At 49.0% G+C, this 23908-nt stretch overlaps 3 protein-coding genes across 3 annotated transcripts; 1 reads left to right on the plus strand and 2 right to left on the minus strand.

Moving 5' to 3' along the window:
• Positions 1 to 499: 499 nt before the first annotated feature.
• LOC123058607 (uncharacterized) lies at positions 500 to 1217 on the minus strand. Its single transcript, XM_044481312.1, has one exon. It carries the CDS (start codon positions 1200 to 1202, stop codon positions 708 to 710), a length of 495 nt encoding a protein of 164 aa, XP_044337247.1. The 5' UTR covers positions 1203 to 1217; the 3' UTR covers positions 500 to 707.
• Positions 1218 to 14305: 13088 nt separating this feature from the next.
• Positions 14306 to 15537, minus strand: LOC123058608 (uncharacterized). Its single transcript, XM_044481313.1, has one exon. The coding sequence runs from the start codon at positions 15499 to 15501 to the stop codon at positions 15007 to 15009; it is 495 nt and encodes a 164-aa protein (XP_044337248.1). The 5' UTR covers positions 15502 to 15537; the 3' UTR covers positions 14306 to 15006.
• Positions 15538 to 16317: 780 nt separating this feature from the next.
• LOC123062165 (uncharacterized) lies at positions 16318 to 21938 on the plus strand. Its single transcript, XM_044485537.1, has 3 exons — positions 16318 to 17062; positions 18578 to 18765; positions 21072 to 21938. The coding sequence occupies exons 1-3, from the start codon at positions 16333 to 16335 to the stop codon at positions 21543 to 21545; spliced, it is 1392 nt and encodes a 463-aa protein (XP_044341472.1). The 5' UTR covers positions 16318 to 16332; the 3' UTR covers positions 21546 to 21938.
• Positions 21939 to 23908: the final 1970 nt, after the last annotated feature.

Here is a 23908-nt window from a genome sequence, read left to right on the forward strand (position 1 = left end):
GCAGCCCGGAGAGCTTCCCCAACGCCGTCACCCCACACCTGCGCTATCGATTTCTCAAAAACCTTCACTGTCGTGGCCGATGCAGCCGCCCGCCCGCCAAAACGCTTGCACACAGCGCGAGGGGCGGCACCGCGCAATGTTGGCTCGTAGTTTCTTTCTACGCAACGTTCTTTTTTTTTTAGCATCAGTACAAACACAAGCGCTCATATACACGCGCATACACCCACCCCTATGAACACACACACGCACACCCTACCTCTATGAGCACCTCCGAGAGACTGAGTCTGCATATCATTTTGAAATTTACGAAGTCACCGTAGGCGCTTCGTCGTCGACGGGAACGTCTCCTCCCATTGAAAGCGCATCGTCGGAAATTCTAAAATAAATCAAGGAATAATGCGAGCACCAGGATTTGAACTCTGGTAGATTGGGGATATCACTGTCCACCTAACCAACTCAACCACAGGTTGATTCGCCTTTCTACGCAACGTTCGTTGTGTAGAATTTCTGTTCTTTCATAGTAGTATTAAAAACACGTACAAATAAGGTCATTTCCAATTTCCAAACCGTCGCGCCATTGCGGACAGTTCCATTTGCTGATTTGCGATCGTTATCGAACTGTTTATACACAACAAGAAGAAATCAATGAAAAAACTGGTGGAATCAATGGACGTCTAGAAGCTAGTATTATCACGCACGCGTCACGCTCACGCTCGGCTCTCGAATGCCTCGCCCCCCACCTTGATGGCACCAAAACCACCGCCGCGCGCGGCCAGTCCGCCCGCCGCCGCGCCGCGACTCCTCTGCTCTGGACGTTTCAGCGGGCAGGCGCCGAACTCGCACGGCCCGTCCTCAGTGATGGTCACCATCGCCGGGCCCTTCCTCCCCGTCGGGACAGCCGCCGGGGCCTGGCTAAGGTGGACCTTCTTCTTCGCTGCCCCGACGACCCCTGGCTCGGGCGCGACGCGGCGCTGTCTGGATGCGGCGCGGACAAGGTCGTCGGCGCGGTCCGAGCTCTTCCGCAGGTGCATGGTCGTGGCCGACCTGCCGAAGCCGCGGCCGCCCATGACCGCCCCCGCCGGCATCCGGCGCGCGCATCCGGACATGCAGCCCACGTAGAGGTCGCACGCCCTGGACAGCGCGCGCATCGGCGCGCCGAGGCAGAAGAAGCACCCGCTCGTTTTCCCGCCACCCTTCTTCATCCTTGTGCCTGCGTTGGCTTCGCACAGAGAAACACAAGATCGAGCACTGTAGCTTGCCTTTGAACTTATGGCCGACTGCGTTATGAGAGTGTACAATGGCACCTCGATCACCTCGTGATATATATACGCTTCCATTAGGTCGACGTTGCCCGTTCCGCCCGCGTAAACCGCCGCTTGGTGTTGACCTTCTTGCGTTTACGTTCATATATCCGTGGGGTCGGCAGGTTTCTGTACCGGCGGATAAGAGGGAAATGGTCAGAATCTGCAATTATTTTGATGGATTCGCAGGAATTTGTCCACGGGTTTGGAGGATAGGGTCGAGCAACAGGTGGTATAATCGGCTGGCCAACTCGCACGCGCTGCGTCTGTTGATCCAGTGAATCATCATTGCATACGTGCACTACATACCGTAGATGCATGTTAGCCGTTTTTTGCGTGCGTGTGCGTGTTTGCAATTCGGCCGGCAAATATACAATAAAACTTTTCTACCGTTGCTTGTTTCAGCGCACGTAAACCATAGGAAGACGGCGACCTCTACTGTTTCTATTGTCTGCTATAGTAAGCCATGTCTCCTGAGAGAAGCTGCCATCACTTTTCCTTTTTTATTTTTTATTTTCTGGTTGGTAACTTGCCCCTTAATTTTGGCATATAGAGGGCCAAAGAAAAAGCGGACGACAAAGACACACCACCGTTAAATGACATTTAGTACACATCAACCTAACCTTAAAGCATCTCCAACCACCGCGCAACAGGTGGCGCGCAAAAAACATCTTTACAACGTCGAAATAGTCAGTTTTTGCACACAGCTGAGCATTGGCTGCAGAGGCCGCTACAAAATATAGCGCGCGAGCCACTCCAGCAGGCGCTGCAAAAAAAAGGCGCACACGCCCAGCACAAACAACATATGCACTCCAAACAAAACAAAGAAGATTAAACACAAAAAATCAACAATAAATAGTTCAATTTTATTACAACTCAAACAAATAGTTTATCTTTCAATACAACAAATAGTTCAACAATACAACATCAAACATACAAATCATCACCTAGAGCCAGGGCTCCTCCTCCTCCAAGAAAGAAAGTTAGGGTTCGTGCCTCTCGCCGGTGCCGATGCAGGTCCGCCTCGTCTCCGGTGGACCTAGGGCCATGGAGCGCGATGGATCCTGGCAAGGCCCGGCGGGAGGGCTCCGTTTTTAGTCATTTTTTTCAATATTGCTAAAGCTCGTGTCCTACTCAGGAAGGCGAGACGGCAGCGGCTCCCTGAAGATGGAATAAGATCTCCTCGCCTAGCCCCCGTTCCGGCGGTGCGTCTAGTATCGTTGATGGGCGTGTGGAGGTGTGTCTCCGGCAGATCTATCTTTGGTGGATTTGCTCGGATCTCGTCGTTGTTCGTCTACGTTCGTGTGTCTTCGATTTGGATCCTTTCGATCTACATTATTTTTCATCGACGGCGGTTGCTGTTGTGGGCTGTTGGATCTATGTGGCCTTAGCACGACGACTTCCCGATTGTCTACTACAACAAGTTGTACCCGGCTCTGGCGATGGAGGGGCGATGACGACGGCGCGTCTTCGGCTTGCTTCGGTGCTTGTAGTCGTCGCTAGGTGGTTTACGGATATGGATGTAGTTTTTATTTCTGGTGTTCGTTGTACTGCCATGATTGAAGATGAATAGATTGGAAATTTATCCTAAAAAACATACAAATCATCATGCTCTTTGTCGGCCATTTCATGCCGACAACTCCTCGATGAGACCCTTCTGAAGATCATCATGCGTTTCGGCACGTCGAATGGCATGATAGGAGGCAACAAATCGGGCCACCCTCGCCGCCCTCTGCCGCACTCGCACGGGATGTCCCAAGAGCTCATACTAAGAGTAGTCTAAATCTTGACCACGCTCATTGTTGATGATCATGTTTTGCATGATCACACAAGCGTGCATGATGTACCAAAAGCATCTTCTAATCCCAAAATCTAGCCGGTCCTCTCACAATAGCAATTTGGGCTTGCAAAATCCCAAAAACTCTCTCCACATCTCAATATCAAATTCTTCTTCGAAAGAATCATATGACAAACTCATCTACAATGTTGAATTTGAACTAGTCTGTAAAAACTACAAACAACATGCACCAAAATCATGTTGAAAATGTGAAGTTGAAGCAATACATACCTTGCAAGCGTTTTATCGAACACCTTGTGGACGCCGAGCGACGGTGGGCAGCCGGGCGCTGTTCGTCGGAGGAATGGTGCGCGCGAAGGGCGGCGGCGGCTGCTAGAGGGAGACAGAGGAAGTAGCAGCGGCGCGAGGATAGGCCGGGGAAGCGCCCTCGGGCCGCCGGAGCAAATGGGGTGGTGCGGGCGGCGGCGCCAGCGACTGGATTGGTGATAGGTGGAAGTCGCGGTGCGGGCGCTCGAGTTTGCAGTGCACGGAAGCGGGCGCACGAAATAAGCGGCGCGCGATGCCGTTTCGCCCCGTGCGCTGAACCACTTATGCCGTGCGCGCATTTTTTGCACCTCCACTGGAGCGTCCGAAGCGGCTGTGCGTGTGCAAAAACCAGTATTTTTCTAGCACGGCGCTTATATCACGCGGCGGTTGAAGATGCTCTTAAACAAAGCAATTAGGGACGAAAGCGTTAACATATGGAGATGTGGATTTTGGAGGAGTGTTCATGTTTCTTGAGGTCAACTTTGAAAGTTAACCTTTCTTTATTTTCTTCTTTTTGACAATGAGCCTTTCTAAAAAGAACTTTGAAAAATAATCACATTGCGGCTGTCGATTTTTCTTCTACTAGATGGATATGTGCACCCGTTTGCGAGCCAAAGCATTACTAGTCCTCTGATCTGCCGGCCGCCAGTCCATATCCCCTACCGCCTATTGTACATCACTTGACCAACCATCCACCCCACTCCACCCTCCACTGCGGCACGAGATCCTGGCGATGTCTTGGCTCACGCGCTCCATTGTGGCCACCCTGTCCTCCGCCCTCTCCGATGACGAATACTACCACTCCGAGGCAGCCTCCGACCACTGCTCCAGTCGCCGCGACGATGGATCTCCCTAGGGAAAAAGGCGTGCCCTTCCCTATTCTTCAGCCGCCAACTCTCTTCCTTCAGCTCAAGCTAGGGATTTGGCAACGAAGTGAGAGCAATGTGAGCTAGGGATTTGAGTGAGAGCGAGGAGAGAATTGAGGATTCTTACCCCTAACGTTTGTCTACAGAAGATGGAACTCCTTAGGGGAAAACATGTGCCTTCCCTATTCTCCGTGACCAATTCTATTCCTCCATCTCAAGCACGGGATATTTTTTGCGCAGGCTCAAGCAAGGGATTTGACAGCAGAGTGAGAGTGATGTGAGCTAGGGATTTGAGTGAGAGCGGGGAGAGAATTGATGATTTCTACCCCTAATGCCTATTTACAAAAGACCACCCCTCGGATTAAACTTAAGGGCTGTGTTGTAAACAGCGAAGCCTTCCCATGTGCTGTCCGTGAACCTTTTTTCCCGCAAACATCAATGACTATTGGCCCCACGCCGACTCAGCACGCTATGTTGGCCTCGTTACGATGAGAACTTGCAGAATGACCAATGTGCTCGTAAAACAAGTAAAGTGACTAGCTCACCACATTTTGAGAGAAAATTACAAATGGGCTCATCTCGTGAGAGTTCAGTTCTCTTCAACCAATAAGGCGAGCTCATTTCCAGTTTCAAACCGTTGCTCCATCACCGCAACGTCATGACCAGCTAGCATTTATACGACGTGTCCTGCGAGAGATTGGAGACAGTTCTATTTGCGTCCATTATTACAGTACTAGTTAAATGCCCGTGCATTGCTACGGGCAACAATGCAAAGTGTGTGCATTCGTTATTCTACTTTGTTTGCTATGTGCAATAATTCGAAGTCAATGCGAAATATGTGTAGGTCTGTTATGTTATTTTGTACATATGTTTAGTTTATATTTACCTCATAGCTATATATGCAAACATATTTCATTTGTTCCCTCCCTCTTGGCCATTATGTGTAAAAATACCCCACGTATATGTTGTGTATGGTTTCTAATAGCACTACGATTAGCTGATGGGCACGTCTTTATCTCCCTACCTACCACCCCTCATCAACAAATGAAAACTCCGACGACATTTAGCAAATGAAAACACTTGACACGCAAGGGAGCGACAGCCAACTACATTTATATGGAAAATCATTCTTCACCAATAAATAATAATAACAAATGGAAACTCCGACGACATTTAGCATTTCCGACGCTGACTCTCAAACCGTTTGCATCTTTCAGGATCGAGCGGTCTGGACGCATTTTACCATCAATGCGGTACCCCATCCGCCCATGGACCGGCCCGGACATTCGACTTTCCGCAAACCGAAACCCAACCCGGAAGGCTTTGCGGGCGTTCGGACCGTTTTCACCTAAGCATCCACACCCGGATCCAACCCAGAACCCTCTCCCGCAATATCTCATTTTACCATCAATGCGGTACCCCATCCATCCATGGACCGGTCCGAACATTCGACTTCCCGCAAACCGAAACCCAACCCGGGGGGCTTTGCGGGCGTCCGGACCGCTTTCACCTAAGCATCCGACACCAAGATCCAACCCAAAACCCTCTCCCGCAATATCTCTTCAAAGGACTTGCTGCTTCCCGTGCCGCATTCATGCAGGCCCGGAGTCGCAGCGGACGACAATGATGACGCGCGATGTGTCCGGATGGGAGGGCGCCCCTGACCGACACGACCAGACTGGAGCCACTTCAATGTGTAAGCGTTATCTCGAGAAACCAACTCCGGCCGTTGTGCCATATTGAAGCGGGCTAACCGCCTATTTTTCTGGCCGCATCTCTTTGAGCACGGATCTGGCACCATCCAAATTGCAATCTTCACATATCCGCGCACCACCCCCACTTCCCTCTTCCTCCACTCAACTGCGATTGGCAAGTCCTGGATCTTGGCACCGATGGGCGGATCCTGGCTCCACCGCCCTTGCTCTCGAGGGCCCTCTTTCTCTATGCGGCCGGTTCCTCGGAGAAGGAGGAGACCGTAATTTCCTCTTGCGACGAGCAGGACCAGCCACAACAGCAGCAACCACACATGCGTCCATGGTGGCCACGGCCGTGCGGAAGCAGAGAGGATAATCCGCGAGCGCCAACGGGCCGCCGGGAGACCCTGTCGCGACCCCGCGCCCTTCCGTCGCTAGAAGCCCAACTCCGACGACAGCGCCCGACCATCAGGTAGCCCAGTGATGCATATGAGGTCACCATCAAGTATAGGGTAGTTTAGATATTTTTTTTATTTTATTTAGTTCACTGGACAAAATATCGTCCAGTTTTATGTAAAAATGTCTAAATTTGAATGAAAGTTATTCACTTTGTTTAAATTTCTATCAATTTTTTCTTTTCGTTAAATTTCGTTTGAAATGTGAACGGACGGTTGCGGCTAGCTTTGAATGACCGGCTCCCATATTAGTGTCCAGACATCTATCCGGGCAGGTCCGCGGACAGATTTAGTGTCCTTTTTAGGGGGTCCATGTTGAAGTTGGAGATGCCCTTACTCTATTTTATAGTCTCACCTGTCACAAACCACGTGTCGATGTTCCTTAACCTTCTACACAAAACAAAATAGCGAAAAATGGTAAACAAATAAAAATGGTGCATTTCTTGTCCAACCAAGAATGAACACATTTTATCGTGATTGTTCTTGTTCATTTTTAGCTGCCGTATCAAAAAGTGAGTTGTTACCTGGACAATTTCTTGCAATAACATGATGGTGTTATGTTTATTTTCTGGGCACGGTAACAGGCAGTGATGGAGGAGGATTTGGAATATAAATAACCATGTTTAGTTTGGTGATTAGATGCATAATTATAGGGGTACATTAATTATCCTTCAAAAAATAACACACTGCACGATTGCAGCATGGCTTCCAAAAATAATTGGACGTGGCATTTTCTTTAGGGCTGGAATCGACAGTGCATATAGGAAGTAACAAATATATCAATTTTGCTAAAGCACATCTAGATGTGCCATAAGTATTGCACATCTAAGTCCTATATCATTGATACGGGAAGATTTGTGTGGATATTTTTTTCCTTTTTCTTTTCATTTCTATGCTTACCTGTGTCACTTAGATGTGCAATAACCAAGACACATCTAGATATGCCCTAGACAAACCCAAAATATATACACCTACAAATTTGGAATTTCTCTCAAAAACCAATATACCTAATATTAAGGAGCGGAAGGAGAATATAATTCAGTGCAAACAAATGCAACCATTCTCGTTGCATTCAGTGCAAACTACTTTGGTAATCATTCATCAACCGGGTACAACAATGCAGACTTCAAACATATACTCAGCCGTTTCCAAAGAAAAAATATATACTCAGGAAAGTGCACACACCTTAATATAAAGTGTGTTTTCACATAAACTTGTTGGACCCTTGTAATTTATTTTTGTTACCCTTCCTGATGCAGTGCAGCAATGCGCCATGATGATTTCCAAACCTGACTGCACACAAAATTTTTGTCCATTGCACAGTTGGTGGAGATGGGTGATACAGTGGATTCGACCACACAGGGATCGGCGCAGCTGATCCGATCGTCTCTGGGGCCGGTGGAGATTCTGTCTACCGCACACGCTGCTGGCTGGGCCCCCATTCCGGAGCTGGGTGGGTCCACGGAGAGAGGACAGAGCCCATTGGACGCACCACCCCAGGTTGATACGGTGGAACCATGCATGGAGATGACCACGTGCGTTGCAGCGCCATGCAACGTAGCACAGGCCCTGGTGGGTGGGGTGCATGCAAATCGGGAGGAAACACCGACGGATGTTACTGCTAAAGAACTGGTAGCCCTGGGAAACATCAAGTCATTCTGCGCTGGCTTACTCAAGAAACTGGCCCCACCTTTGCTCAAGGAAATTGAAGGGGCACGTGGTGTACGGCCAGGGCAGGACCCTTTCACGCCAAGGCGCACGACCAGATCGGTGCTGAACTCGGTGGGGGCTAGAAAGACCAAAGCGACAGTGGCAGAAACGGTCCTGTTGAAAGCGCTGGGAGTGGCTTCAGAGGATTTGGCTGTTTCGGAGGACACTCTGGGCGTACTTCGGTCCGTGTTCGATTCACCGCTCCAAGAGCAGCAGTTAAAAGCCATTGCGGCGATCTTTGGAAAAATCCGTACCCACCAATCTTGCGGCACATATGGAGTCCGCGGTGATGACAGTTGCGTAGGTTGGTCGTTGTACTGTTTTGGAGATATTTCGTTTCCAATGTCGTACAACCCGTTGGATGTGGTGTGTTGGAATGTGAGGGGCTTAAATAGCCAGGTTAGGAAGAAGGCGTTGAGGGAGTTTGTTGGCTCCTTGCGTGTGGTTATCGTTTGTATTGTGGAATCTAAACTAGAGTATGTTGACCAGTACATCATCGTGCAATGCCTAGGGCCATCCTACGATGGTTTTGCTTACCTCCCGGCTACCGAGACTAGAGGAGGGATCGTGATGGGTTGGGACTCCTCACGTGTCCAAATTAGCAATATTGCCCTGGATTCCTTCTCTCTGTCCGGTTACGTGGCACCGAAGGAGGGTAACCCATGGTGGCTAACGGTTGTGTATGGGCCTCAAGAGGACGCCCAGAAGATTCAATTCCTTCAGGAGTTGACCGAGAGGAGATCGCTCTGCCCGGGCCCGTGGCTAGTGATTGGAGACTTTAACTTGATCTTACATGCGGTGGACAAAAATAACTCACTACTAGACCGTAGGATGATGGGGAGGTTTAAGAGATTTGTTGATGACAATGCCCTCAAGGAGCTGTTTCTACATGGGCGTTTGTATACCTGGAGCAATGAGAGGGAAAGACCGACACTAACGAAGATTGATAGGGCTCTTGTTTCCATTGATTGGGAGCTTGACCATCCCGACAGCTTATTGCAAGCACTGTCGACGGCCTCGTCTGATCATTTCCCCCTTTATCTATCCCTGGAGGAGCGCATGGACCTGAAGAGGAGGTTTCGGTTCGAACTTTTCTGGACGAAGATGGATGGATTCCTGGAGGTGGTTCAACATGCATGGACGTGCGATGAGATAATTGTGGATCCGTTCCATAGGCTAGATGTCCTATTGAGGAACACGGCCCGCGCGCTAACTTCGTGGAGCCAAAGGAAAGTCGGCAACATAAAGCTGCAGCTGGGGGTGGCTAAGCTGGTCATTCTCGGACTGGACGGCGCGCAGGATGTGCCGCTACTCACGCCTGGTGAGAGGTGGTTGCGTGGCGCGCTCAAGCAGATGGTACTCGGACTCGCCTCTCTTGATAGGACGATTGCACGCCAGAGATCGAGGATACATTGGCTCTCAGAGGGGGACGCCAACACTAAGTTGTTCCACCTAGTAGCTAATGGCAGGAAGACAAAGAATTTCATCCCAGCGCTTGTCATTGATGGAAGGGTCATCACGGACCAAAGGGGGAAGGAGGAGGCCTTCCTCCAAACCTTCAGAGCGATGTTGGGGCAAAGCAAAGCTAGAGATCACACGCTGGATTGGGAAGCGCTCAACATCCGGCAAGTTGACCTATCTGAGTTGGATCGCCCTTTCACGGAGGAGGAAGTTTGGGTGGTTATCAAGGAATTGCCTAAGGATCGTGCCCCGGGACCGGACGGTTTCATTGGAGTTTTCTTCCATATGGCCTGGGATATCATCAAAGTTGATGTCATGGCGGCGCTCCACAAGCTGTTTCTCAACAATGGCCATGGATTTGGCAGGCTTAATCAAGCGCTCATCACTCTCATACCAAAAAACGCTGAAGCATGTCATGTCAACGACTTCAGACCTATTAGCTTGGTACACTGCTTACCTAAGCTGGCATCGAAATTGATGGCCAGCAGATGTGCCCACGAATGGGAGAGCTGGTGAGCATCAATCAGTCCGCATTCATTCGGGGCAGGACCCTCCATGACAACTTTTTACTAGTCAGGCAAATGGCGAGACGACTGCATCAAAGGAGAGCCAAGGGCGTGTTGCTTAAGTTGGACATAGCTCGTGCGTTCGATTCCCTATCCTGGCCCTTTCTCTTTGAGGTACTTCGGGCCAAGGGTTTTCCGGAGAGATGGCTTGCCTGGTTGGCAACCATGCTCAGTACAGCCAGCTCGAGAATCGTTGTGAATGGATGTCTGACGGACAAATTTATGCATGCGTGTGGTCTTAGACAGGGAGACTCGATCTCTCCGCTGCTCTTCGTTATTGCTATGGACACGCTCACGGAGATTATATGCAAGGCACATGAGCTCAGAGTTTTGGAGAATCTGAACGGATGCAAGGCCCTCCAGAGGTTATCTTTATACGCTGATGATGTGGTGCTGTTCATCAGACCGTCCTGGACAGATATTGAGTTTGTCAAGAATGTGCTACTGCTCTTTGGAGAGGCTTCGGGACTGCATGTGAACTTTGCCAAATCATCAGCGATTCTAATCAGAGGTGAGGAGAATGATGTGGAGGTGGTTAGGAGTGCACTACCTTGGAGGATTGATCATTTCCCATGCAAATACTTGGGTTTACAACTGGGGATCAAACAATTGACGCGCTCGGAATGGCAGTGCATGGTGGATGGAGCGCTCAAAATCCTACCAGGGTGGCAAAGAGGCCTAGTTACGCGCCCGGGTAGGTTGATCCTAGTGCAACAAGTGATGAGGGCGCGACCGATGCATCACCTAATAGTGGCAGAGGCGCCGAAATGGGCGATCGAAAAAGTGGATCAAGGCTGCCGCGCGTTCTTCTGGGCTGGATCGGATGCTGTCAGTGGAGGAAAGTGCGCGATATCTTGGCAGAGAGTATGCCGCCCTAAACAACTTGGTGGCCTGGGCATTCTGGATCTTCACAAACATGGTCTTGCCCTACGGCTCCGATGGGAATGGCTACGAAGGCTGGATGACAGCAGACCATGGCAAGGGCTGAATCTCACATCTGACAAGCAAGTTCAGCACACATTCAATAGCCTGGTGAAGTGGGAGCTCGGAGATGGTGCGAGGGTCCTGTTTTGGAAAGACAGATGGGTGCACGGCTACACGATCGCAGAGATTGCCCCTGATCTGGTAGCCAAAATAAAGACGAGGATCATCAATGCGAGGCTGGCCTGCGCGGGTCTGATACAGCATGCATGGCTCAAGGACTTGCCGGAGAACTTATCAACAGAGGAGCTGTTGCAACTGATAAAGCTCTGGGATGCACTTGTGAACGTCCATATTGACCCGGCCAATAGGGACAAGGTGATCTGGGCATGGCATGAATCTGGAAACTACTCTGCTGCGACGGCTTATCGGATGCTATGCGTCGGTGGAATTAGTTTTGAGCTTGCGGCAGCCATATGGAAAAATGGGGCCCCCCTGGGCTACAAAATCTTCATGTGGCTGGCTATCCAAAAACGTATATGGACGTCGGACCGGAGGCTGAGACATGGACTGCAAGACACAGCATCAACGTGCTTTCTTTGTGACCAGGAGGAGGACAATGTGGATCATCTGATGACCCAATGTGTCTTCGCGCGACAAGTCTGGTGCCGATGCTTTGCCAAAGCGGGTGTGGATCCCAACCTGAACCCTCTACACCATGATTTTCTACAACCATGGTGGATGAATGCGCGCAAGCATGTTAGTTCTACGGACAAGAAGGGTTTCGACGCGTTGGTCATGTTGATCTGTCGGACATTATGGAAGCAAAGGAATGCCAGAGTCTTCCATTCTGGTGCTATTTGTAATGAGCTCGAGACGGTGACCTTAGTCTTTCAAGAGTTACAGCTCTGAAAACTAGCGGGAGTGGTAGGAGTCCAACGTTTTTGTGAGTAGTCCGCCTAGGATCATGGAGTGGTTGGGTGGGATCGTCGAATTGTGATGATCTACCATACAATCTCTTGTAAATATTTCCTCTCTCTTCTATAAAGCTAAGGTACGCCTTTGGCGTACTTTCGAAAAAAAGATTTCCAAACCTGACTACTGATCATGCATAAGCTCTCTGCTGCTCTAGCATTATATGCGCTAAGCAGAGATGCAATTAGCTGTTCATAATAAGAATTATCTTATTCATTAATATAAAAACCAAGAAGAAATGACTGCTGCTAGGACTCAAGTCAGTAGAAAATCTGCACAAACAAGGCATCAATCTCTTCGGCTCTATTGCTCTTAACAAGTGTACAACAAATGCTCTCAGAGAAGGGAATGTACGAGTAGCAAAGCATTCAGATTCACATCCAGCACAATCAAGGAATTAACAAAGAGCAAAAACATATGTCCAGGAATCGCAGACAATGGTGATCTGTTCATACACATTTTTTTTAGAAAAAAAGGATGACCCCCGGCCTCTGCATCTGGAAGATGCATACGACCACTTTATTGATTATTCTCGAGGACCTTACAAAGTATTACAACAATATGCCTGAATCCGTCATCTTGCCAACATATGCCACTACTTCTATCCATATGATGAAGGGGTGCTATCTGGGCCAAATACCCGGTCTACTCACCTAAGCCTATCATCAAAAGCCAGAAGCCCCAGCCGAGCCACATACCGGGTCTGGGGCATAAACTGGTCTGACGCACTCACATGTGTCGTCGCCGCCATCTTCCACAGGTCCGTCTTCAGAGCAGATATTGAGGCTTCTAGCTTGTCAGGCCACTCCGCATCGACGCCACCTTGACGCCAGACAACTACCTCCACCTGCGCGAGTCCATCACCGTGCATCGGGCCCCGAGTCTCCACTGCACCACGCCGTCGAGATCCGCCGTCATCAATGTGAAGGATGAAGTACCGCTCCACCAAAAAAGGCGCCCGCTGGTCCCTCGATCCCGTGTACGCCTCCAAGAATGACGCCCCCAAGGAGGAAACGACACCAACGCGCCGCCGTCATCTGATCAACTGATCTAGGGTTTCCCCCGGAGGTAGCGGATAGAGGTCTAGAGCTTCTCCACGGCGATGCTTTCAAGAAGGTAATGACACCACAGGATGCCACCAACGCCGCTCTTGGCATCAAGCCGAGCACAAGGTTTTCACCCGGATCCGCTCGAAGAACCTCCATCACGTATTGTGTGCACGGGTCGCCGCCGATCTGAGCTTCCGCACATGGAGCAGGCCGCACCGGCCAGATCAGATCTGTCCGGAGGGCACAACCCGCATAGTGCCGACCCAACCACCAGGCCCTCCATGCCGCCACCACCGATCCGAGGTCAGATAGTGTGTCGCTGCAGACCCGGTCGCCGCCGCCGAACGCCGCCACGCAGCCCGAGGCAGGGCCGGCTGCCGCACCCCACCATCGCCGCCCTTGTTCGAGGCAGCCGCCGCAGGAAGGCAGGCCCGCCGCGCCGCCAGATCGGCCGTGCCACCCACGCCGCGAGGCTCCGCACCGCCCGCACGACGCAGGCAAGAGGGAAGACCCCCGCCACCGCCATCAGCCCCGGGCTATAGCCGGCGGCGTCCTTCGGCGGCGGCGGAGGGAGGGGAGGACGGATGGGGACCCCCGGCGGCTAGGGTTTTGGATCCCGCCCGAGTCGCCCGAGCGGGGGCGACGCGGGGGCGGGGGCGGGGCTGCGGTGAGCAAACTTGGCACTTGAGGACTATAGTACGAACAATGGGGACTGAGATTGATTGACGATGTGGTGAGACAACGCGATAGCCAGGAGTCGCAGACAATGAAGGACTTGATGACGATGGCCGCTCTCTAGGGCGCAGCTCCTCTGACTTCTCTTCAGCAACGTTGCCTCTACCTTAGCCGAGAGAGTCATTGGATCAAAAGCTGGCAGTCCAGATCGAGCGAATCATTGTAGCGCATGCACTGTTCATACAACATTGTAGCTCGTGTACTGTTCATATCACTGTTTTCAGTGGTCCTGTTGCGCCAAATCTGGGCGGTCCATTCTCAATCCAACGACTAAAAGTAGAGGAAAGGTAGAGGCACTGTTCCTCTCTGCCTTTGCCACAGCAAGGCAGAGAATCCACAGCCCGCTCTCCATGCGTACACTGCCGTGAGTTCCACTGCCGCGTCCTGCAGCTCGCATTCATGCCTCCCCGCGCCCTCTCCTCGTCATTGCATAATTAGATCGTCCTAGCTTGTTCCTTGAACGGCCATACGGCGCCCCGGGGACGCCAACCAATCCAGAGCTGCAAGATGTGCGGGATTCACCGGGGCGTGGCGAGCACGATAGACACGAGCCAAGATACTCGATCGTGCGTTTGATGGTGGTAGAATTATCTTGGGTTCTCACGTAGGTATGCACACATGAAAGGCAGGAAGGGCCATGTGATTGATGGAATCAATCTCAGTCATTCCGTATGGAATGTGTGAGTAATGCGAGATCATGGGAGGAGCGAAAACTTTGGTAGGAGAGAAACAGAAATGGAAGGAGGTAAGGAACGGAAGGACAGATTTATGTCTCCTTCCGTTGCTACGGACGATTTTTACAGACATGATCTGCAGCAAAAATTAGGGCAGTTTTCATGATCTATTTATTAGGTGCCGAAAATCGGTGGGCGTGGCCGCGTGGGGTTACGAAGGGTGGGGAGGTGCGGATGAAAACAACGACGTAAGAGGGGAAACGGAACCTTACGGTTCTTTTAGGTAGTAGAAGATAGATAGTAGAGATAGAGATAGAGATAGAGGAAAGATAGAGAAATGGTCGTTTGGTGGTTTCGAAATTTCGATGTAATTTTTATAATAAATCTTGTATCCTTTTTAAAAGAAATCTGTCAACAAGAAGTAATCAAGAGGGGGAGAGAACCGGTCGAAATTTCGATGTAAGTTTTATCATGCGCGTGTGTTGTACGCACGCGTCACGGTCGGCTCTCGAATGCCTCGCCCCCCACCTTGATGGCGCCAAAACCACCGCCGCGCGCGGCCAGTCCGCCCACCGCCGCGCCGCGACTCCTCTGCTCTGGACGTTTCAGCGGGCATGCGCCAAACTCGCACGGCGCGTCCTCGTCGATGGTCACCATCGCCGGGCCCTTCCTCCGTGCCGGGACGGCCGCCGGCGCCTGGCTAAGGTGGACCGTCTTCTTCGCTGCCCCTACCTCCGCTGGCTCGGGCGCGACGCGGCGCTGTTTCGACGCGGCACGGACAAGGCCGTCGGAACGATCCGAGCTCGCCCGCAGGTGCATGGACGTGGCCGGCCCGCCGAAGCCGCGACCACCCACGACCGCCCCCGCTGGCATGCGGCGCGCGCATCCGGACATGCAGTTCACGTAGAGGTCACACGCCCTCGACAGCGCGCGTATCGGCGCGCCGAGGCAGAAGAAGCACCCGCTGGCTTTCCCGCCACCCTTCTTCATCCTTGTGTATGCGTACGTGAAACACAAGATCTTGCCTTTGCACTCGATGGCTGGCTGCGTTATGAGAGTGTACAATGGCACCTCCATCACCTCGTGGTATATATATACGCTTCCATTCCGTGGACGTTGCCCGTTCGGTCCGCGTGAACCGCCGCTTGGTGTTGACCTTTTTGCTCTGGCGTTCATATCCGTGGGGTCGGCGGATTTCTGTACCGGGCGGATAAGAGGGAAACGGTCGGAATCGGCGAGTATTTTGATGGATTCGCAGGAATTTGTCCACGGGTTTTGGAGGATATCGGCTGGCCAACTCGCACGCGCTGCGTCTGTTGATCCAGCGAATCATTGCGTATGTGCATATGCATGTTAGCCGTTCTTTGCGTGCGTTCTTGCAATTCGGCCGGTAAATATACAATAAAACTTTTCTACTGTTGCTTGTTTCAGCGCACGTAAGCCATTGGAAGACACCAACCTCTACTGTCTCGATTGTCTGGTAGCTCCTGGTAAACCATGTCTCCTGAGGGAAGCTACCGTCACTGTTCCTTTTATTTTATTTTATATATGTTTTCTGATTGGCCACTTGCCCCTTGATTTTGGCATACAGAGGACCAAAGAGAAAGCAGAAGACACGGACACACCACCACCATTAACATTTACATCATCCTTAAGCAAAGCAATTAGGGACGGCAGCGTTAACATACGGAGATGTGGACTTTGGAGCAGAGCAGAGCAATTATTCATGTTTCTCGGGGTCAACTTTGAAAATTAACCTTTAAAAAAAACGTTGAAAATTAACCAGATCGCCACCGTCGATTTTTCTTCTACTGGACGGATATGCGCACCCGTTTGCGAGCCGAAGCACTGGTCCTCCGACCCGCCGGCCACCAGTCCATATCCCCTACCGCCTACCGCACGTCACTTGACCAGCCAGCCGCCCCACTCCACCCTCCACTGCGGCACGCGCTCCCGGCGATGTCGTGGCTCGCGCGCTCCATTGCGGCCACCCTCTCCTCCGCCCCCGACGACGACGACGAAGACGACCACTCCGAGGCAGCCTCCGGCGACGAAACCCCGGATCACGCCGCCAACGCCGACGCCGAGGAGGACGAGCAGCCGGACACCCCCGGCCGCGGGGTCAAGGGCGACATCTCCGAGCTGACCGAGTCCCTCACCCGACGCTTCTGGGGCGTCGCCTCCTTCCTCGCGCCACCGCCGTCCGCCGGGGCCGAGGCCGCCGATACGTCGACGGCGGCGGCTGAGGCGGAGGCGGAGGCGGAGGGAGAGCATGGGCCCCAGTCCCCGCGGGTCGCCGGGATCCGGAACGACCTGGCTGAGATCGGGGGCAGGGTGAGGAGCGGCATCTCGATGCTGTCCAACGCCAACGCCGTGGCGGAGATCTCCAAGATCGCCTCGTCCTTCCTGCCTTTCGTGCCGGAGGAAGAGGAGGAGGATGTGGATGCGGTGGGCCTGACGGAGGAAGTGGTGGTGTTCGTCAGGCACACCTCGACCTCTCCCGAGACGTGGCTCGATTTCCCCCTCTTCGTCAACGACCGGCACGCCGATGGTAAGACCCAGTTGCTTCAGACTTTTCTGCTCGAGCTTTATCTGCACTAGACTATTATTTCGGTCTACTATGCACTTGTGTGGTTATGAGATGTAAGTGCAGCAGAAGACTCTGAATTCTGAAACTCAGATTATTAGTGTTGAATCAGGTGTTTTAATCTAGTAGATCTTTGCAGTTTTGCTCAAACTATGTTTATACTGCCTATGCTGTGGTTAATAGAATGGTGTATTTGCTAAGTGTGGAGACATGAGGGTGCAGCTTCAGGCCAAATCAATCACATCATGTTCAAACTGACTGTTTCTCCACATTTTTTAAGGGTTACCAAGGAATTGCATTGAATTAATTAATATGTTAGCACTCCATCTGATTACATTTGCTGATATCCAGTTCGACAGAGTGGGTGCCTGAAATGAGTTACTGTGTCTAGTCTCATTAGGGCTTTAATCGAGTTTGTTTGTTTAATTGAAGTGATATTTAGTAGGAAGTAATTTAGTGAGGAAGTTTTGGAGTATAGATTGCGGATTTTAATAATGAGAGAGAATGATAGTCCATGTTAGTCAGTGTGTTCCAGCTCTCAGTATGCACCTTCTCATAAATGCTCATGATGAAAATTTTGTCGTTTGCCATGTATTCTTAGTATCGAATTGTTACGAAGCTGCAATTTCTGCAAAAACATCAGGATTAACTATGCCATTTACTGATCTACAAGACCTCCCAAAGCTAGAGATGAATTAGAAAACACCAAAACACTGACAAAGCTAGATGCAGACTCAAAGCACATATACCAGCACCGTAACTTAACCTGATGATTCACGTAAACAACATCAAATAAGCTTGTTATAAAAATTGCTTGCTTGTAACATTAATGAAGTTTTACTTATTAAGACATACTCCCTCCGTCCCATAATATAAGAGCGTTTCTGACACTAGTGTAGTGTAAAAAACGCTCTTATATTATGAGGGAGTACAAATGAAGTCCCTACAAATAAATGAGTTGTGTCAATTGCACACGCACCTTTGATCAAATAACTCAAAGAAGCACTTGACCTTGATTGCTTTCTATACTTAGTGGAAGTTTAGCTTGTTTTCAATGAACCAAGGTTCCTGATGATATCAGTACATGTACACAATATAGTTGAACCAAGTACATTTATCCAGCAATTTCTTTTTGTAGATTTTAGCTTTGTACATAGACTTATTGCCAATCTTCCTGTTGTTTATGGCGTAATCGTAATTTTTCCTACCTACCAAACTTGCGGACCATGAAACTGTCATTGACTACTGTACTTTGCACTAACTTGGCGTAGTAATCAGTCACAAATGTGTTTTTAGAATGATCATGAATGCTTATTACTACTATATGCTTAACATCATGCTCTCCTTCTCTTCATTATGTGGGAGTAGTATTTACTTGTCATTCATGCATCTTGTTCCATCATGCCAGTCGTATGTTACATATCACGCCTGACTGTTGCTCAATTCCTTCGCTTATATCTTCCATGCTTTTGTGTTCAGATTTTGAACTGTCAGATACACAATATGAACATGCATTGGCTATAGAGCGTATAGTACCAAGCTTATCATATCTCAGAACCGAACTTTGTTCGACCAATATGAGTGAAGCATGCTTTTGGAAGATCTATTTTGTGCTTCTTCACTCAAAGCTCAACAAGGAAGATGCTGAACTTCTTTCAACGACACAAGTACACTCCCTTCTCTCTGTCTTATTATTTCTGTTGTGTTTTCCAAACATTCTTAGTTACCATAGATTATCATGCCATCTTGTTGCAATGCATGCAATCCTACAAATAACTTTGTAAACAGAAACATGTGCCCATGCATTTGCCTGTGTTTACCTGTTTCCAAATGTGGCCTCTCATTTCCATATTCACCTGTTAAGAGTCACTTTTGGAGTTGTAGCTGTATCGATGACGATTTTTTTTATCAGGAATTCATCTTTTGATCCCTTCTATATCTGCAATACGTCATATTGCATGTTCACAAGAAAGAATACATCAATCTGCATTCTCATTAAGCTTGAGATAGTGAAATTCCCCGATACTTTATTCTATGCAACTGTATGGAATTGGATCTGGATTGTTCATCCATAGTTGAATATGGGATTGAATCCATGGTCTCACAATATTGCGAGACTTGTCTTAAACGTCTAAGCTGGGAAATCAGGTCGATTTATCTGAGTACTGTAAACGGGCTTCAGAATATCTAGAACTTGATAGTGGCCCTTGTTGACTTTCAAAAAAAAAATAGTGGCCCTTGTTGGCTTTATGAACAAGGATTGAGTGTTTACATCCATTTCCAGCCAAATATCAATTATGATAAATCCACCATGTGCCATCATCATTGGTACAGTCTTGCTTAAGTTTTATGTTAGCTCTGAATGCTAAGTTGAGGATATTGTTAACTTTAAGGTCGCAAGCATAACAAAGCCCAGAAGTGGTATCTAATTATATAGTATAATTCTTTTTAGAGATTCTAATATGGACTACATACAGAGCAAAATGAGTGAATCTACACTCTAAACTACGTCTATATACATCCGTATGTAGTCCATATTAAAATCTCTAAAAAGACTTATATTTAGGAACAGAGGGAGTATGATCTCTCTTAAATCTTTATGCATATCCAAGCTCCATATTGTATTCTCATTGCAGATACGCTAAGTCACTCGTCATGTTAAATCTATCAGCTCATCAAGTTGAATATACTCAGCGTTGTTAATTTTTTCAATATTCTTGTGGTGGAAACAATTAGGATTGCTTAAAACTAAGATCTTCCAAATGGAAATATCAGTGTAAAATATAGCGTACTCCCTAGTCCCTACAGCAAACCTGAACAGCAGGAGGATATGTTAATGGGCCATTAGAATTTGGATTGTGAACTAAGATTATGTTATTTTGTCTAGTATGCATATGATTCATGGACAATTGTACCGTCAATATAGTTACAGAATGGTGACCATCATGCATGTGGAATGTTGTGGATCATATTATGATGTCATCGGTAGCATATATACTATCCTGTTGTCAAGATAACATATGTAAGGATGGCAATGGGTCGGGTTTGGATCGGGTTGAACAATACCAAATCTATATTCATATCCATGAAGGCAGTCCCAGCCCATCCATGAAAAAATCCATGGGCGAAAAATTGTGACCATGTCCAAATCCGATGAATATCCATACCCATTGGATATCCATCGGGTCCTCTCAAGACCTATACATAAGACATAACTCATTGCACAATGTGCACTCTGCATTGGCGTGCTCACTCCCTGCCGTGCAGTATAGCCCTTGCATTGTCCCACTGCTGCGGCCATGCATCAATGCGTGTGTGGAAAAGCGAAGACGGAGGGGTTAAGGAGATATGGAGCTGGGTTGTCGCAGGCCAGTAGTGGCTACTGCAATGATCCACCTTACGTGGGGGTAGCGGCTGGCAGCGGCAGCCTCCTCTAGGGCTATGAGAGGAGTAACTCAAGGAGATGGCACCAATTCTCAACGACAAGTCATTTAATTAGTGTAGATAATAGGATGAGAAGGTGCGTTGGAGTATGTTACGGCGGGGATTGTGTAATTTCTTTTGGATGTTTCAGATAAAGGATAAAATTATAGTGGGACATGTGACTATGGGGTAGGGGTAGCAGAATATTGCTCGTTAGGTTAGACGATCGGGTCGGGTTTGGATATATCCATGGGTACAAGATTATGTCCATGCCCTATCCACGAGTAATCGGGTCGGGTTTGGGCGCTGCCCATGGGCGCAAAAGCATATCCAAACCCTATCCATTCGGGTTGGATATCCATGGGTATCCATGTCCATGGATAAAATTGCCATCCTTAAACATATGCATACTAATATATCACCCTTGGAAACTAACATTGACAACACCAGTGAGAATTGAGAAATGTCAGACTTCGTAGTAATGTTGGAAAGGGTTCTCGCGATGATCTTTTGCTAAATTTGACCTTATTGAGATATTTCTTTCATGCAGATCCTGGAAGCAAGAGAAGAGTTATTGCAAAGCTCCCCAAGGATGAAAAATGTAGCGTCTGAGGGTCCTGGGGGCCCATCAGAAAGCAGCAATGTTCTATCTACCCAAGCTGAAGATAAAGAGTTGTCACCCTCAAGCATCCAAGACAAGAGTGGAATGGCTGAAGCAACATCTTTCCAAGAACCAACTCCTGATCCTCTGCCAGGGGCTGAGGCTGACAAGCATCCCATTTCAACCAGCGAGCCGGAAATTATTGACAAGTCTGTAATTGAAGAAGAGCTGGTGGTGAAAACTGAAATCAAGAATCAGGGTGACAAACCCAACCTGTACACCCCGGAGGACGACGACGACAAAGAAGTGGAGGATTGGCTAGAGGACATGGACCATGCCGACAGCAAAACAGGCAATATCACCTCGGTTGGGCAGGACGAAGACGTGTCATTCAGTGACCTGGAGGATGACGATGATGATTAAGGGTTGCCTGGTGGTAAATACCAAGCCCAGTGCCTGATACATATGCTCTGCGGCTTCAAGACATACGGTCGCTGTTAAAACGAAGGATCGTGTCTCAGTAGCTACTACAAAGCGAACAACGCGGAAGCAGAATCACGACAAGTTGATAAGCGTGTGTCTCCGGGGTTTTGCTTTCTTGATTCGAGTTGAACGTTTACTTGTGTGCCGTCATGGTCTGTACATAGAAACAGTAGCCGCACGTCACTTGTAAGCTGTGTTGATGCAAGATTCTGAATGTAGATGCTAAAAACATGTTTATTTTTCTAGTGAACGCAAAATGCGATACGGACTAAAGCTGTCAGATATCGTGTAACTGGTCAAGTTCAAGTAAACTCGTTTTGTTTCCGTATTCTACTTTCTTTGAGTTTGAGGAGCAGGCTGCTTTTTACTCTCCAGACAGAGTCTCAAATCTGAGTTGTTCGTCGAAAGCAAACTCGAAGTAGCAATATCTCCAGCACAATGCATGTCCTGTTGCTCGCATTCTTGTGTTTAGAGTTTGTCTAGTCCCTGATAGCCCGTGGTCTAAGAGTAACTCCAACTGGCTGACTTAAACTGTGCGCGTGTGTCCGTTTGGGTGTCGAAACGAATCAAAGTGTCGGCTCAACGCGTCCGTTCAGTGCCCATGTGGACGCATTTCTGGCCCAAATTTGCGTCCGATTTACGTCCATACTAAGAGCAACTCCAACCGGCCGACCCAAACTGTGCGCGCCTGTCCGTTTGGGTGTCAAACATGGAGGTCTAGGGTTTACAGGGTAACTGGATGCGATCTTGGCTGCTGCCGCCCTTGCCTTGGGAAACATGTCTAGGTTAGGTTGGTTCCTCCCCTTGCTGGGCCCTGGTCGCCGGCCCATGCCTTCACTTGGTTGGGCTTGGTTAGCCACCCCAGCGTCATGGCCAGGGAGAACGATCTCAAGTTATCCTCGTGGTCAACATCTGTTTTCTTTGTACTGCAATATTATGTTCATCGTATATTTAAAAGATGTTCAATGTGTATTTTGGAGGGAAAATATACACAATATTATGTTTATGTATAATATAAGAAAATATATTCATCATGTATTTAGAATAAATATTCATGTCATATTCAAAAACATGATCACTATGTTTTTGAAAACATCAATGTGCACATATAACATATTTATATAAATGAAAAAGTAGGGAAAACAATGAAGATGGAAAATTAATAAAAGGAGAGAAAATAGATAAAAATGAAAAACCGTAAGAACAAAAAACAAATAAAACCGAGCTGACGGACTTCTTCAAGGGCCAGAGTGTCGCCTTCGACGCCCAAGGGCACAGCCCATATAGCGGCGTCTCTGACGGACGCATCCTTCAGGTGGAACGGGGACAAGATAGGCTGAACCACTTAGGCTGGTCATAATGGGCAAGAACATAGTCTAGTAACTTACACACTTCCCTAGACTATGTTACTACCTCCACAGTGGGTAGGAACATCTATGTAGTGTCATGCAACAATGTATTTATTAGGTTATATACTCATTGTTTCTTGGAGTGTGTGATGTTCCGGTAACTTAGCTAGTTACCACAAACACCTCTCTCTTCATTAAATATGTGACACATAAGCAAAATTGTATTGGAGTGTGTGATGTTATTCCTAAGTTCCTCCCCATTGTGACCAGCCTTACGCATACAGCCCTGGCTACGATGAAGACATGTGCAGGGCTTCGATATTCCGCCTGGCAACTTTCACATAGAGTCAGTGTGGCCGGCCACTTGGTTTGCAGTTTCATCACAAGTCTGGGGATCTATACGTGGCCGACGCCTACAGGGGACTCATGCGGGTTGGTCCTGGTGGCCGGGAAGCCACAATATTGGTTAATGCGGTCGATGATTTACCTCTCCGCTTCACCAACGGGGTTGAGGTCGACCAGGTCACCGGTCAAGTCTACTTCACTGACAGTTCTATGAACTATGACAGGACGCATCATGAGATGGTCACAAGATCAGGGGATTCAACAGGGCGTCTCATGAGGTACGACCCACATACCGGTGATGTTGCGGTGCTCCAAACACGCCTGGCGTATGCAAACAGGGTCGCTATCAGCACCGACTGTACGCATCTCATTGTTGCATCTACGGGGCCGTGCAAGCTACTAAGGCACTGGATCAAAGGGGCCAAGGCGGAGGCGGGGACGTCTGAGCCATTTGTCGATCTCCCCGGCTACCCCGATAACGTAAGGCCTGGCAAAATAGGAGGTTACTGGGTGGCGTTACATGGCGAGAAGAATGAATTGCCCTGTCATCCCAATAGTCATCTGCTCGCTGTGAGAAGGCAAATTTTCGTGTTTTGACCCTTTTCTGAA

The sequence above is a fragment of the Triticum aestivum genome, chromosome 3A (assembly GCF_018294505.1).
Source record: "Triticum aestivum cultivar Chinese Spring chromosome 3A, IWGSC CS RefSeq v2.1, whole genome shotgun sequence".
Taxonomy (NCBI): domain Eukaryota; kingdom Viridiplantae; phylum Streptophyta; class Magnoliopsida; order Poales; family Poaceae; genus Triticum; species Triticum aestivum.